The sequence below is a fragment of the Amphibalanus amphitrite genome, unplaced genomic scaffold (genome assembly GCF_019059575.1).
Source record: "Amphibalanus amphitrite isolate SeventyFive unplaced genomic scaffold, NRLGWU_Aamphi_draft 000208F_arrow, whole genome shotgun sequence".
NCBI lineage: Eukaryota > Metazoa > Arthropoda > Thecostraca > Balanomorpha > Balanidae > Amphibalanus > Amphibalanus amphitrite.
In genome coordinates, this window is record NW_024881703.1 from 621,345 (window position 1) to 638,243 (window position 16,899).

Consider the following 16,899-nt stretch of genomic DNA (forward strand, 5'->3'; position numbering starts at 1 on the left):
ATTTGCAGTAGACATCAAATTTGGAAAAGATGTCAGGAGACCTAGGAGCTCTTTTAACTGCAGTGGGGCACTTCAATGAGGCCCAAGAAAGTTTTGAGACATATGTGGAGCGCCTGCGGCTATCGTTCAGAGTGGCTAAAGTGGAAGAAAACTTGCAAAAAGAGGCCTTTCTGGCTGTGATCGGTCCGAAAACTTATGGAATTGTAAGAGATCTGGTGTCACCCTCCAAACCAAGTGAGAAAACACTAGATGAGTTGATAACAGTGCTGCAGAAGCACCTGAGCCCGCAACCACTGGTAATTGCGGAGAGATTCAGATTCCATAGCAGAGCTCAGGGTGAGGGAGAGGACATTGCGGCTTTCATGCTGGCACTGCGAAAGCTGTCAAGCAGCTGTGATTTTGGCAACTTCTTGGATCAGGCACTACGAGATAGGCTGGTCTGTGGGCTAAAGGATCCATCCATCCAAAAGAAGTTGCTGGCGGAACCCAATGAGCTGTCATTCTCAAGAGCAGGAGAGATCGCCCTGGGGATGGAGTCAGCTGCCCAGCAAGCCAGAGATCTGCATGGCCCAGGACCAGAAGTGCACATGGTAAGAACTGGGGGACAAGCCCATTCGAGTAAGAGGGAGAACCAAAGTGCAGGCCCTTGCTATCGCTGTGGTGGCACCACACACCAGGCAGCACAATGTAAATTCCGAAATGCAGTGTGCTACAAGTGCAACCTAAAGGGGCATGTGGCAAAAAAGTGCAGAACCAAACAGGGAGCATCCGAGTCTGCTACCCCAAAAAAGCAACCAAAAGGACCATCCAAACCGAACAATGGGATGTACGAACTGTACAGCATGGATGATGTGGGTGCAAATCCCTATGAAGTTAAGATGTGGCTGAATGACAAACCTGTCAGCTTGCAGGTGGACACAGGGGCTGCCCAAACTGTCATGACCAAGCATGTCTTTGATGAGGTGTTCCGAGGGGCTACCCTGGAGCCCACAGATGTGACCCTGACAGGCTTTGCGGGTTCCCCTATCCCTGTGGTGGGGAAAATGACTGTGACAGCAAAGTACCAGGAGCAGGAACACACCGTGAGTCTGCTGGTGGTGGATGTGGACAGCCGACGTCCCAACCTGATGGGTCGAGACTGGCTCAAGGTCTTCAGACTGGACTGGAAGTCGTTTGCCACAATGAATATGGTGGAAAAGGGTGATATACAGAAGCAGTACCCAGAAGTGTTTCTGAAAGGTAAGGGGCCCATCAAATCCTTCAAGGTAGAGGTTAAGCTGAAAGAGGGAGCAACACCAGGCTTCTTCAAGCCCCGCAGTGTGCCCTACGCTCTCAGAACCAAGGTCACTGAGGAGCTGGACAGGCTGGTGAATGAGGGAATCTTGGTTCCAGTCACCAGCAGTGAGTGGGCATCACCCATCGTCACAGTGATGAAACAGGATGGAACAGTCAGGCTATGTGGAGACTACAAGGTCACCGTAAACCGGTGGGCTGAGGTGGGCACTTACCCGTTGCCCACGGTCCAGGACCTCTTTGCAAAAATCAAGGGCAAAGTGTTCTCTAAGTTGGACTTGTCTCAGGCTTACCTGCAGTGTGAGCTCTCAGAAGCATCGAAGCGCCTGCTGGTGATCAACACACCGAGAGGTCTCCTACAGCCTCAACGCCTGCCATATGGTGTAGCCCAGGCACCAGAGTTGTTCCAGAAGGTGATGGACCAGGCCCTTCAAGGACTGGATGGGGTACTGGTGTATCTCGACGATATTCTGGTGGCCAGTTCATCAGTGGAGGAACACCGCAGAGACCTCAGCCAAGTGATGGAGCGCCTGGAGAAGTACAACATCCACCTAAATGGTGCAAAGTGTGAGATGTTCAAGACGGAGCTCGACTATCTGGGACACAGGATCACGGCGGATGGAATCCATCCCACAGAAGAAAAGATCCAGGCCATCAGGAACATGAAGAGGCCGGACGACGTCAAGGAGCTGCAGAGCATGTTGGGCATCATCAACTTCTACAGGAGGTTTTTGCCAAACCTCTCGACGCAGCTGCAGCCGCTGAACCAGCTGCTGCAGAAAGAGGCACGCTGGAGCTGGACTCCAGCCTGCGAGAAGGTGTTCCAACAGCTGAAGTCAGCACTGAGTGAAGATGACGTGCTGGTGCACTATGACGAAGAGAAACCCATCAAGCTCAGTTGTGACGCCTCATCATACGGACTGGGAGCGGTCATATCTCACGTCATGAGCGACGGATCGGAACGACCAATCGCCTTCGCGTCAAGGACTATGACTCCCACCGAACGCAACTATGCACAAGTGGAACGAGAGGGACTGAGTATCATGTTCGGACTAAAGAAGTTCCATCAGTACCTGTATGGACGGCTGTTCACCCTGGTCACAGATCACCAGGCGCTGACCAGTCTCCTGGGGCCGCATACGGCTGTGCCGCCCCTCGCCGCGGCAAGAATGCAACGTTGGGCACTCATGCTGGCGGCGTACAGCTACAAGATCGAATATCGACGATCGGATCTACACGGCAACGCTGATGCGCTGTCTCGGCTGGTGACAAACAGGGACAACATTGAAGAACCGGATCAAATGGAAGAAGAGCCAGTGTTCTCCGTTGTCGAGGAGCTCCCGCTGACAGCACAAGAAATCAAAGAAGAAACCAGACGGGATCTGACGCTTGGTAAGGTGAGCGAGTACGTCATGTCGGGCTGGCATGACGACATCACGGACAACATCCAGCCGTTCTTCGCAAGAAGAGAGGAACTGTCTGTAGAAGATGGATGCCTCCTGTGGGGAAGACGAGTGATAATCCCGCCGAAGTTCAGACAGCGGCTTCTCCAGGACCTGCATCAGGAGCATCCGGGTATCGGTCGGATGAAAGCCCTTGCGAGAAGCTACCTCTGGTGGCCGGGGCTTGATGCTGACATCGATGCGGAAGTGAAGAGCTGCTGCGCATGTCAGGCCGTCCGACAAGACCCGACCGCAGCACCGCTGATACCCTGGGAATGGCCAGAACGTGTGTGGGAAAGAGTGCATCTGGATTTTGCTGAGAAAGGAGGTCAGCAATTCCTCTTGGTAGTAGACGGTCATTCAAAATGGCTAGAAGTCTTCTTTGTTTGTTTATTGGGGCTTTAGGGCGCGCCAACTGCGAAGGTCATTTTGCGCCCATAACGTCACTCTAATAAAACAAGTGTTTCAAAACAAGAGACCTTCTATATACCAAGGCTAAGAAAGTAAAAGACTTGATAAAAACGGCAAGGTAAGATAGAACAACGCAAGAGCGTCGTAACAATCAACTGACTAGACAAGTAGACTAGAGAGGAATTGGGTCAGGTTGAGTAAATCACCTGGAAGTTGACCGAACGGATAAAGGAAAAAATATTGCCGGATAAAACCCAGGGTGACTCGTCACCCAGTAGGTGGCGGATAGTGGTACCAGGAGCAATACAGCCCAGGTAGCGTGTCCGGTTCCGTTCAAAGAGTGGGCAAGATAAAAGAACGTGAGCGACGGTTAGAGGCACGGAACACCTGTTGCACAAAGGCTGCTCACCTCCTGAAAGGAGATAGCCGTGCGTCGCGTATGTGTGACCAATACGGAGTCTGCAGAGGACCACTTCCTGGAAACGATTGCCTTGCAGGCAAGACTGCCAAGGCTCTAGAGTTGGTTTCAACTCTCTCAGCTTGTTCCTTACACACAAATCCCACTCTGCCTGCCACTTTGAAAGCATGAAGGGTCGCACCAGCGGATAAAAATCCCGGGCAGGCAGAGGCAAGCGCCGAGTGCAGGGTGCTGCGGCGGCGCGTCTGGCAGCAGCATCAGCAAGCTCATTGCCTTCAATGCCGACGTGACTGGGAATCCAGCAGAAACGGACTGATTTTCCAGATTGCTCCACCGACGTAAGCCGAGTTAAAATGTCCCGCACGATGGGGTCAACTGAGTTAAAAGTACGTAAGGCCAATAAGCTGCTAAGAGAATCAGATAAAATCAAGTAAAAGGGACTGCCAGAAACCTCGATGAAACACAAAGCCTTCTCTATAGCGACTAGCTCTGAAGAAAACACCGAGGCGGAAGGTGGCAGAGAAAACGAGCGGGTGTCACGACCAGCGACAAAAGAGCAGCCCGCTCCCTCGGTTGTCTTCGAACCGTCTGTATAAACCGTGATAAAACCATCATAAACGGCAATGTGCTCTAAGGCTCTGGCTCGCGCCTCAGCAGGCAACAAGTTGTCCTTCTTAACAGTCGATAGTGAGAGGTCCACTTGCGGATTGGCGTTTTTCCAGGGTGGAGGGGGCGTGTCCCAGGTACGCCGAACGCCACGCAAGGATATGTTAGCAGCTGAAAAAAGACCTCCCATGCGTTCTCCAAACGACGGTCGTACCCTCCCGTCAGATCGAGTAGCGTGACGTGAAAAGACGTACGGGTACGTCGGATGCGTTGGGTATTGGCGAAGTTTCAAAGTGTAACGCATCCCCAGCATCTGGCGACGAAGAGCTAGAGGTGGCTCATTCGTTTCAGCCAGAAGACTACTCTTTGGAGAAGTGCGGAAAGCCCCGGTGGCAACGCGGAGCGCAGCGTGATGTACTGCGTCCAGGGACTTCTTGCTGGACTCACTTGCAGAATCATAAACAAAACACGCGTAGTCCAGCTTCGATCGGATGATCGACCGGTACAAGAGGAGCAGAGTTTTGCGATCCGCACCGTATGATGTGCGGGCAACACACTTTAAAACGTTCAGGGATTTAACCCTCGCACGACCAGGCCATTTCTCATAACACGAACGACCAGGGGGGGGGTTGTTACGACCCCCCCCCCCTGGCGTTTCGAAACGGAAGGTCGTAGAGCTTAGCGGAAAAGACCAACGGATTGCTCTCGCCGAGATCTCGCGATTGGTGGTATATTTTTTGGTCCTAGGTCAACATTTGACCTACTTTTGACCGGTCAAAGGTCAAATTTTCGGAAAAATAGACTTTTTTCAACTTTCGGCGGCGATTGCGGCAAAACGGTGGGAGATATCGACTTGAAACCTTCACTATCGTGTTCCTTGATCAATTCTCTATCGTTTGGTATGTATTTCGTTTCCCTAGCTCTAAAAATGGCGCGTTGGGAGCGCCGGAAGTCGGCAAGGTCACAGTCGGCGGCAGAAATTCGAAAAATCAAAATTTAAATTTTTGAAATCTGATTGTATTTTTGGATTTGGGAGGTCCATTTGCTCCCTGTAGAAGCTAATATTGCTGCATATTCCCATTGAGGTGACAAGAATTAGCAAAATAGTGGTTCGGGCGCTTTTCAAAAATAGTACCGGACGCTGTTCCTCTTGTGACGTCATAGCTCCGTGACCTGACCTGACCCGGTCAAATTTCTTATACCATATGATAGCCAATACTTGCCCCAACATGCATGGGAAGTTTCATCACGATCCATCAACCGATGTCCGTACCACCGGCAGGAAACCTCGGGCGTTGACACTCAGTTTGTGAAAATCCGGCCGGAGGCTGTACCTCTTATGACGTCATAACTCCGTGACCTGACATGACCCGATCAATTTTTTTTCGGCAAAAGATGCGCAAAGGTTGCCCCATAAGGTACCCAAAATTTGGCGGCGCTGCGCGCCGCCGTTTTTGCACTATTTCCGAAAAACCTCAGGGGGGGGGTTGATACAACCCCCCCCCCTAGGCGTTCTGGGGTTAAAACATCGTTCCCGAAGCGTTCTAAAATGTTCTTTATACGTCAAACGTCCGTCAAACGTCATACCAAGAAACTTCGCCACCGGCTGCGTGGGGATCGTCTGTCCGTACAGACGGATACCCAATGTAGGGTCGGCGTCTTCTTGATGGCGGACATCAAGACAGCGCGAACGGTCGAAGCACTCCGCAGCCTCTTCGCACGTTTCGGGGTTCCGGAGGTTGTTGTCACTGATAATGGACCGACGTTCACGTCGTCGGAGTTCAGCGACTTCCTGAAAAGAAATGGAGTGAAGCACAAGAGGACGCCGCCATATCACAGCGCGTCGAATGGTCAGGTGGAGCGTTGCGTCCGTACGCTGAAGGAAAACCTGCTGAAAAACGAAGTGTCGGGGGAGAAGAGAACGCTTCGACACCAAGTGGACAGTTTCCTGTTCGCGTACCGAAACACGCCACACACAGTCACTGGGAAAACGCCGGCGGAACTGTTTCTTCGCCGAGCGCCGAGGACGCGTCTGTCCCTACTCAAGCCCAATTTGAAGGCTCAAGTGGAGAAGATGCAGGAGCAACAGAAAGCAAGTCATGATGGAAAGGACATGAAGCTGCGCGAATTCACAGCGCGGCAGCCTGTGTTCGTGCGGAATTGTCGCAGCGACCAGCGTGTGACGTGGGTACCGGGCATCGTCCTGTGCCGTAAGGGACCGCATACGTACCTGTGCAGGGTTCACGGTCGAGTCCGGTTCGTCCACGTCAACCACCTTCGGCACGATCCTTCTCGCCGGGAGGAGGCTCACGAGGAGACAGTGGGCCGACCGTCTCCGCCTCCGGTACTGGAACGCAGGGAGTCTGCGGCTGAACCGGACCGGTCGGTGACGACACGGGACCCAGACCGGGTCTATCCTGATGAGTCAGCTACGCTGGATAAGGACGGACGACTGACGACAACGAGGCAGAGAGTAGCAGTCGGGTGGAGCCTGCGCGGCCATCTTCGTTGTCACTGTCGCCTACACCGGCGCTGCGCAGGTCAAGTAGACCTAAGCGTGCGCCTCAGCGCCTGATTGAAATCAGCGCGCTGGCCTTTGGCTAAAGTAGTAAGCATAGCTCATGTGAGTGTCTGGCGAAGTTCTTTGTGAAGTTGAAGTTGCAGTACGTCTTATGTTCCGAGGGGGAAAGTGTACTGTATTGCAGCATATTGCAGCATTTTAGGTCACCAAGTGCGCCGAGATTGTAGTTGTCTTTTGGCGGGAGAATAATAAACAACTCGCGTGGAAACCACGGGTCTAGCCAGGAGGGCGCAAACCACTACAAGCTCCTTGTTTGAGTCAGAGTTGAGTCAGGGCTTTCTGAGGTTGAATGATGAGTCGAGTCGGCAAATTTTTTTGAGTCGAGCACAACCCTGATTGTAAGTGCCGCTTACAGGGGTTAATCACAAGCGATACGCACCAAGTGGGAGGACACACAATGCTCGGGGTTACATGAGCAGAGTTAATACGCATTACAAACGGACTACAATGGTGAGCGAATAGGAAAATCCGTTCCTGATACGCATTTACTTGCTCATGTAACTCCGGTAAGTGAGACATTCTCCGGGTAGCGCTGCCGAGTTCAGGGTCACTGAGCCCCAGGCAGCGGCCCGACCGCCGCGCCGGCTGCCGGGCGCCCGGCGCGGTTTTATCGGTAAACACGCGTTAAACATGGTAATGTTTCTAAGAGCCTTGATGACTCTGGAAATACTTTGGGTAGATCTGATCAGAAAAGAATGTTCTTTCGATGTATGGTAGTTTGATTGGCGGGCCACACGCCTACATTATCAATGCATTGTGATTGTGTAAAGATGAACATGTCCGTTGAATGTAAAACTTGTTATTTCTAAGCGTCTTTTTATTATAAAGGTGTGCACGTGGGTCGTGGATGACCAAAAACTTGCTTTTCTGGAAAAGCCACATGTTCTTTTAGTCTATGGAATGTATCTCATCGCATTCCAATGCATTGTTTATAAATGCTGTTTTTCCTGAAATGTACCAAAAATGGCTGATTTCTCAAGATATAGACTATTTCTTTCCACGTGACACGTGATTAACAAAAATGCTTATTGAGTACGATGTCTCTGTTCTATCGATCGAGCTGGCAACCCCGTGTCACTGCGGCCCTCTGTTGCCGTGATGTAAGTAAGCACGGGAAGCGAAGAATGTCGGGTCAATATTCGGCCGGTCGCCGCGTTTTTTCCGCGCCCATGTTTTTTTCTGTGCCCTGCTCCGCGCCCCATCACAGCATTCGTACACACGCACGGCTACAACTCCGTATACGAAAAGTATAGGGAGACGTTGGCTCAATCTACACAGTCCATTCAGTAGTGGCTCCATCTCGACGGAAGTGGCGGAAGACGTGGGTATATTCGTAAATATTGAATGTGCTTGGGGCTCAGGCACATGGGAACGACGTGGTCAACGCCTGTGGTAAACAAAAACGGTAAAATAAATCAATCACAACTCAGGCATTTTGCAAAATGCCTGGTGGGTCAGGCAGTTTGCAAATTGCCTAGGCATTTCGCAAAATGCCTGGCCGGTCAGGCATTTTGCAAATTGCCTGGGCATTTTGCAAAATGTCTAGCCGGTCAGGCATTTTGCAAATTGCCTAGGCATTTTGCAAAATGCCCGAGTTTTCACTTTGCCTGTAACATATATATATATATATATATATATATATATATATATATATATATATATATTGGTGTATTTGGGCAAGATATTTTCTTTGAGGCAGATGTCATTAAACAGCAAGGCAGCTTTCGCTTTTGATAGTTTTTTGTTGAGTTTTTGGGCTTGGTTGAATGTTTTCTTGATTGTTTCAGGTAGCGAGTTTAATGTTTCAGTTATATTCATTAAAGTTTTTCATTTTGTCGACGCGTTTCGATTGTATTCTCAAACAATCATTTTCAAGACTGAGTACAAAATCAACAGGGTCCGTCGGGATATGCTACTTCTCATTCGTCGTTTAGGAAAATAGCTATGCAACAAAAACATGTGACGGCATAATCATAACACTTTCACTAAGCTGGCGCAAATACGACAGTCAACTATTTACATTGATCGATGATCGTACACACATACTACAAACGTGCATGTTTCATGAAGCACTCACGCACCATTTGAATCACTTTCCATCTACATGACATTCCACACAGTTTCCTACATACAATTCAGGCGTGACACATATCATCTCTACACTCCCCAGAGTGCCAGAGAGATGTTTGTGTACTTTTGTATGTTGAGTGGTGGTTTGTGTCTGGTGATGTATATCGCCTCGTGTATGAACAGTCGATGGTGGTCGTTGACAGTGGCGATGATCTCGGTGTTCTCCTTCAGGTGTTTGTGAGTGGGTTTGTGTTTGTGTTGTTCAAGCCAGTGTTCTACTGGGCCGGTGTCTTCTTGGATGTGCATCGTGAGTCGCCTACTCAGGGTCGTCGTGGTCGCACCTACGTAGTTGTTATCACGAGGCCTACAATCCTCGTGGGGGCAAGTGTATTTGTAAACTACGTTTGTGCGATTCGACTCCTTGGGTGTGGCGGGACTGTTCTGCATGACAAGCTGACGTGTCTTTCTGCTCTGGTAGTAAATGTTGATTTGTAGCTGTTCGTCATCTCTGTTGCATGCAGTGTTTTTCTTCACAATGCTCTTTAATATTTGTTCGTCGGTTTTGTATTGTGAGCTCATGTAGTTTTTGTAGTAGATGTGATGAACTTTGTTCGCACTCTTCTGTGTTGTTTGTTGTCTCTGATGATGATCGAGCTGTTTGTGTATCTCTTCGTCTATCTCTGTGTTTGTGTAGCCATTGTTGACGAGAAGTTGCTTTGTTCGGTTGAACTCTGAGTGCATCAGCTCGTAGGTGGAACTCGTTTTGACCGCCCGCGTGACGAAGGCACGTAGGACGCTGCTTTTGTATTTGGATGGGCACTCACTTTTGGCATTCAACGTTTTACCGATGTTGGTAGGCTTCACATAAACGCTAGTCACATATTTGTCTGGAGTGGCTTGTACGGTTACGTCTAAAAATGATAAGCAGTTGTCCTGTTGCTTTTCGTATGTGAAAGAAAGAACCGAATTTTTCTCGAACTCGCGTATAATGGCAGCTAGGTGCTCACTATCCCTGACTTCTAGAAAGATGTCATCTACATACCTACAGTATGTAGTTGGTTTCAGTTCAGGGTCAGCAAAGGTAGCTTCCTCGACATGGGCCATGTAGAAATTTGCGAACAATGGTCCGAGAGGCGAACCCATTGCCACTCCATTTTTCTGCACATACAGTTTGCCATCGGGGCCGCGGAATGGCGAGTCTTTTGTGCAAGCTACTAGGAGGTTGCGTAGTATTTGAGGGGATAGTGCAAGTGATTCTAAACCGTTGCTTCGCTTGTGGCATTCTGCTTCGCTTGAATGCCAAAAGTGAGTGCCCATCCAAATACAAAAGCAGCGTCCTACGTGCCTTCGTCACGCGGGCGGTCAAAACGAGTTCCACCTACGAGCTGATGCACTCAGAGTTCAACCGAACAAAGCAACTTCTCGTCAACAATGGCTACACAAACACAGAGATAGACGAAGAGATACACAAACAGCTCGATCATCATCAGAGACAACAAACAACACAGAAGAGTGCGAACAAAGTTCATCACATCTACTACAAAAACTACATGAGCTCACAATACAAAACCGACGAACAAATATTAAAGAGCATTGTGAAGAAAAACACTGCATGCAACAGAGATGACGAACAGCTACAAATCAACATTTACTACCAGAGCAGAAAGACACGTCAGCTTGTCATGCAGAACAGTCCCGCCACACCCAAGGAGTCGAATCGCACAAACGTAGTTTACAAATACACTTGCCCCCACGAGGATTGTAGGCCTCGTGATAACAACTACGTAGGTGCGACCACGACGACCCTGAGTAGGCGACTCACGATGCACATCCAAGAAGACACCGGCCCAGTAGAACACTGGCTTGAACAACACAAACACAAACCCACTCACAAACACCTGAAGGAGAACACTGAGATCATCGCCACTGTCAACGACCACCATCGACTGTTCATACACGAGGCGATATACATCACCAGACACAAACCACCACTCAACATACAAAAGTACACAAACATCTCTCTGGCACTCTGGGGAGTGTAGAGATGATATGTGTCACGCCTGAATTGTATGTAGGAAACTGTGTGGAATGTCATGTAGATGGAAAGTGATTCAAATGGTGCGTGAGTGCTTCATGAAACATGCACGTTTGTAGTATGTGTGTACGATCATCGATCAATGTAAATAGTTGACTGTCGTATTTGCGCCAGCTTAGTGAAAGTGTTATGATTATGCCGTCACATGTTTTTGTTGCATAGCTATTTTCCTAAACGACGAATGAGAAGTAGCATATCCCGACGGACCCTGTTGATTTTGTACTCAGTCTTGAAAATGATTGTTTGAGAATACAATCGAAACGCGTCGACAAAATGAAAAACTTTAATGAATATAACTGAAACATTAAACTCGCTACCTGAAACAATCAAGAAAACATTCAACCAAGCCCAAAAACTCAACAAAAAAACTATCAAAAGCGAAAGCTGCCTTGCTGTTTAATGACATCTGCCTCAAAGAATATATATATATATATATATATATATATATATATATATATATATATATATATATATATATATATATATATATATATGTTACAGGGAGTATGAGAAATCAGTTAGTTTGCAAACTACCTAGGGAGTTTGCAAACTCCCTGAACGATCAGGTAGTTTGCAAACTCCCTAGGTAGTTTACAAAGTACCTGGTCGAACAGGTAGTTTGCAAACTCCCTAGGTAGTTTGCAAAGTCCCTAGTTAGTTTGCAAACTCCCTAGGGTTGTTGCAAACTACCTAGGTAACATGCGAAAACGACGAAACAGCAGCCATGTACGAGAACATATAGTACGTATGTAGATAAGACGCGGTGAATTGGTTCAGAGATCAGAATGAAGCTTGGCAGCAATGGTGCATAACGAGACGATGTGGTGTTTTGATGACGCTCCTTCGCAGCTTACTATTTATTTTTGTCTTGCTCGCAAATGTCACCTTACAGATTAATGTCTGCCTTTTTTCTTGTAGTTGACAACATGTTACGTTGCCATCCACCTCCTTCCTTGGACGTCAGCGGCCTCTCCTCCACCAGTCTGGCGTCCATCAGAAAGCGGATGACGTCGCCATGTTCGGCGTCTTCCACGACTCGAGTTATTGCCGCTCAACGCTTCCTCCCACTCCCGGAACCTCTGATCGAACAGTTCGCGAGACATCCCCACAGAACCACAGAGCAACCACAGAACAGAAATTGCGATCACTATATGCTGCCTCTTCACACTCCGCTCAGCACTGATGACCCGCCCGCACTGAGCACCGTCCACCAGCCGTGGCTCGACAGCGCCTTTCATCCATATCCCGCAGGCACACACTGACCGGACCTGTCAAGCTCAGGGCAGTCGACTGCTGGCTACCAGGACCGGGTGGAAGCAGGGCGTTGGGTTGACTAACGATGACATTTGTTCAGTATTTAGTTCAGTATTTAGTTCAGTATTACGATGACATTTGACATTTATTCAGTATGTTCAGACTTTATAACGATGACATCCTGATTTCTAGCCCGTAGGGCGAAACGCCCCCCCCCCCTGTCCTTTTCCGTCAATATCTTCTAAACGGCTGCAGATATCGCCACCAAACTTTCAGGACTTCTCCAGGCATCAATTTTACACATTGTGACAAAAACAATTCCAGAGGCTATGATAGGTTGGCCACAAATGACGTCAGAATGACGTCATGTTCTGCCATTTTCGACTGAAAAAGAGCTTCGCGAGAAAAGCTTTCAGACCTACAGCTTTGAAGATACAGAAAATGATCAGGACATAAAAGGTGTGAAATTAACAGAGCTACAAAACTGCCAACTCGGATTTTTGAAACTTTTGATTTTTGACCCCCAAAAATGAAAAATGAAATTGGGTATTTTACCCAAAAATCCAATATGTTTTTTTGAGTTTCGAAAAAACGGAAAAATATGATAGTATCTACCGTCTTCTATCTACATGCCAAATTTCAGATGGATATCTCTTTTTTGCCACGCTATAGCGAGAAAACTGTTCAAAAATGATGATGTAAAATTTTCAAACTCAATTTTTTGGCAATTCTAGAGCACTTAGGACAAAACAGAGACCAGCATTAGACTCACCGTGACGAGGTGCATCGAATCGATACCCATTTTATGCAAAAATAGTAACTTTGAAATTTGACATAATTTGACCTGACCTTGACCTGACCTTCACCAGAACGTAACCTAAGCTGGCCCCAAAGGCTGTCTGACCCACATACCTAATCGCATTTGTCATGTAAAATGGATCATAAAAACATATATCACACGACACTTTCAAATTGTGACCCCCCTGCAGTGACCTGACCTCTGCTCTATGACCTGACCTGGTATCAGTGACCTCAGATAGCAAAGTAGCCAAAAATTGCGTTTGAAAATTTTACGTCATCATTTTTGAACAGTTGTTTCGCTATAACTTGGCCAAAAAAAAGATATATCGATCTGAAATTTGGTATGTAGATAGAAGACGGTAGGTATTATCATATTTATTCCGGTTTTTTCCGAAACTCAAAAAACTATTTTGTTTTTTGGGTAATATATCCAAACAATTATTTTTTGATTTTTGGGGGTCAAAAATCAGAACTTTCAAAAATACGAGATAGCAGTTTTGTAGGCCTGTCGATTTCACACCTTTTATGTTTTATCATTTTTCTGTATCTTCAAAGCTGTAGGCCTGACAGCTCTTATCGCGAAACTCTTTTTTTGGTTGAAAATGGCAGAACACGACGTCAGTCTGACGTCATTTGTGGCCCACCTATCATAGCCTCTGGATTTTGTTTTTGTCACAATGTGTAAATTTGATGCCCGGAGAAGTCCTGAAAGTTTGGTGGCGATATCTGCAGCCGTTTAGGAGATATTGGCGGCAAAGGACGAGGGGGGGGGGGCGTTTCGCCCCCCCCCCTACGGGGCACGGGTTAGAAATCAGGATGTCATCTTTAGTCAACCCAACGCCCCGCTTCCACCCGGTCCTGGTAGCCAGCAGTCGACTGCCCTGAGCTTGACAGGTCCGGTCAGTGTGTGCCTGCGGGATACGGATGAAAGGCGCTGTCGAGCCACGGCTGGTGGACGGTGCTCAGTGCGGGCGGGTCATCAGTGCTGAGCGGAGTGTGAAGAGGCAGCATATAGTGATCGCAATTTCTGTTCTGTGGTTGCTCTGTGGTTCTGTGGGGATGTCTCGCGAACTGTTCGATCAGAGGTTCCGGGAGTGGGAGGAAGCGTTGAGCGGCAATAACTCGAGTCGTGGAAGACGCCGAACATGGCGACGTCATCCGCTTTCTGATGGACGCCAGACTGGTGGAGGAGAGGCCGCTGACGTCCAAGGAAGGAGTTGGATGGCAACGTAACATGTTGTCAACTACAAGAAAAAAGGCAGACATTAATCTGTAAGGTGATATTTGCGAGCAAGACAAAAATAAATAGTAAGCTGCGAAAGAGCGTCATCAAAACACCACATCGTCTCGTTTATGCACCATTGCTGCCAAGCTTCACTCTGAGCTCTGAACCAATTCACCGCGTCTTATCTACAGGGTGTTTCACTAAAAGTGTCAAAAAGTAAATGCCTATTAAAGATATATAGAATATGCAAATCACGTGTCAGCGCACGTGGCTTTGTTGCAAATTTTTGGACATTTATTATTTATCCATTTAAGATGTATTTTACACTCATACGGAGCGAGGGCAGGAGGCCAAAGTTACTAGTCATTTTTTCCTTATGCAGAACAAGAACAGGTTATTTACACCGCAACAGGAGGGATGAATTACACTTATGTACATTTGGTGCCATCAGAAACATTGAAACCGTATGCCGACTTTTCAGGAAACTTTTTACTCTCTCACCTCGCTACGTTCCAGATTATAAAAGTTTCAAAGGGCTTGTTGAGAGGTTTAAAAGGGTTCCTTCGATGCCGGTTCCAGTCCAAAAAAGGCGGGGTTGCCCCCACCTCTCGGCGGAAACCGTTGAGAAGGTCAGGGTCTTTTTGAGGGCTTTTGAAGATAACAAGAAGCTAATTCCAACATCAGAAATAGCCAGGGCCTTACAAGTTATTAAAATCAACCACTGTAACGGCTGTAGCCACCAGGAACTGACTGGACCAGAAGCTCCTGGGCCGAATAATCAGCTGCCTCGCCGCCCGCCCCTGGCCAGCGCGAAGTCCCGATCTGTCACCGCTAAGCCTCTGGTTTGGTCAGTGACTCGGTAGCTCTCGCAGAGCTGAGGAAGACTCAAGTCGCATCACTTCGGGAGCTGAAGAGCACAATTCAAGGCTTTGCCGACAGTCTGGACGCTGAAGATGAAAACGGGCTGTGAGGCACCTCCGGACACGTGCCGAAACGGTGCATCAAAAGAAGGGGCAGATGTGTGGAATAGGTTTGAGTGACGGTGATATCGTTTTTATATATTCAAATGTCCAACAATTGCGGATGAAATGATATGCAAATTTCCTTAGAAAACATTGTTATTATGTGCATTATGACCTTTTACTTTTTGACACTTTTAGTGAAACACCCTGTACATACGTACTATATGTTCTCGTACATGGCTGTTGTTTCGTCGATTTCGCATTTTACCTAGGTAGTTTGCAACAACCCTAGGGAATTTGCAAACTAACTAGGGACTTTGCAAACTACCTAGGGAGTTTGCAAACTACCTGTTCGACCAGGTACTTTGCAAACTACCTAGGGAGTTTGCAAACTACCTGATCGTTCAGGGAGTTTGCAAACTCCCTAGGTAGTTTGCAAACTAACTGATTTCTCATACTCCCTGTAACATATATATATATATATATATATATATATATATATATATATATATATATATATATATATATATATATATATATATATATATATATATATATATTTCGCCATTTGTATGAAATGAACGCACGCTAGCGGCGTTTGAAGTTGCGAGTATCAAACAGTCATTTTACGACATAGAAAATGTCACGACTTCTGACAATCATACACGAGGTCGGTTTTGACAAAAACATGAAAATCATGTTTTTTCAGACACTCCAAACATTTGCCTGGCTGGCCATTTTACGATTTATTCGATAAGGTGAACTTGAAATTTGGGCCTTTTCGGCATTTATGGCCACTCGTGAGTCGTGAACCCCATTTGCATCATTGTGTAGCGGTGGGTCGGCGAGTCGATAAGGGTCATTTCACGCCGTCTGTGTGGATGACTTTGATCCATCGTGACGCTCAGTTGTGTGATTGCGCCCTGTTGCCGGCTGTAAGAAGCGCATATTAATATTTGAGGATATTTTATTGCTACATATTGCTTCTTTGGCATTCAGCTTTCACTGGAAAACGAAACAAACATGCATATGTTTTTAAGATGTCCTGGACAGCTGGCTGAATAAAGAATTATTACGTTTTTACAAAAACACAATTTTTGAAAAAGGCCATCAAACGATTTCGATGAAAACACATTTATGGCATCGTCCCACTGTCAGCTTTCGAATGGTATATGTCGTTTCTTTTGTGAATGATTTGACTTTCCGACGAACCGTGCCAGAGCGATGCCATGCCATTCATCTCATCCGGATAGGCTACAAAACTGCCGGTGCAGCTTCAAAACACGGCATCCTTCTGCCTTGCCCTCAGAATCTCTGAACATCTGAACCACTCTCATACTTATTCGAAATTTCCTTCCTAATTTTCCTTCTCCCTTCCTTATAGTATGCCTAATACAAGGCTCATTATAACTATGCTATAGCCTATAACTGTGTTTATTGTAACTATTTTATGAAGAATATGGAATACCTTGACGGCTAGATTGGGCTGTGGTCCATGTCGGCACTTTGCAGCCCAATCATGGCAATATTTCACATTAATATTATCAGAATATTATCTCTAAATTCTCAAAAACCCTCCGTGGTGGTCCGTTAGCGAACCCTACCTGTGGCCTTGACACAATGGTCGAAATATCTGGCCGTTGACATTGGTCTAGAGAGAGAGAGAGAGTGAGAGAAGCGGTCACGAACAGCTCCTTGGTTCTGTCAGATGCTGGGATTCGCTGACCACCGGCGCCACGCA

The 16,899-nt window shown here is 47.3% G+C and overlaps 2 protein-coding genes across 2 annotated transcripts; both read left to right on the top strand.

Moving 5' to 3' along the window:
• The first annotated feature begins 1,043 nt into the window (after positions 1 to 1,043).
• Positions 1,044 to 4,404, top strand: LOC122385095 (uncharacterized protein K02A2.6-like). The gene is made up of 2 exons (XM_043373100.1): positions 1,044 to 2,891; positions 4,396 to 4,404. Exons 1-2 carry the CDS (start codon positions 1,044 to 1,046, stop codon positions 4,402 to 4,404), a joined length of 1,857 nt encoding a protein of 618 aa, XP_043229035.1.
• A 1,432-nt stretch (positions 4,405 to 5,836) lies between these two features.
• LOC122385096 (uncharacterized protein K02A2.6-like) lies at positions 5,837 to 6,745 on the top strand. The gene has a single exon (XM_043373101.1). It carries the CDS (start codon positions 5,837 to 5,839, stop codon positions 6,743 to 6,745), a length of 909 nt encoding a protein of 302 aa, XP_043229036.1.
• The last annotated feature ends 10,154 nt before the right edge of the window (positions 6,746 to 16,899 follow it).

Bases quoted from the DNA above. Each gene is read 5' to 3' on its own strand.
- LOC122385095 (XM_043373100.1), top strand. From the start codon at position 1,044: ATGACTGTGACAGCAAAGTACCAGGAGCAGGAACACACCGTGAGTCTG.
- LOC122385096 (XM_043373101.1), top strand. From the start codon at position 5,837: ATGGCGGACATCAAGACAGCGCGAACGGTCGAAGCACTCCGCAGCCTC.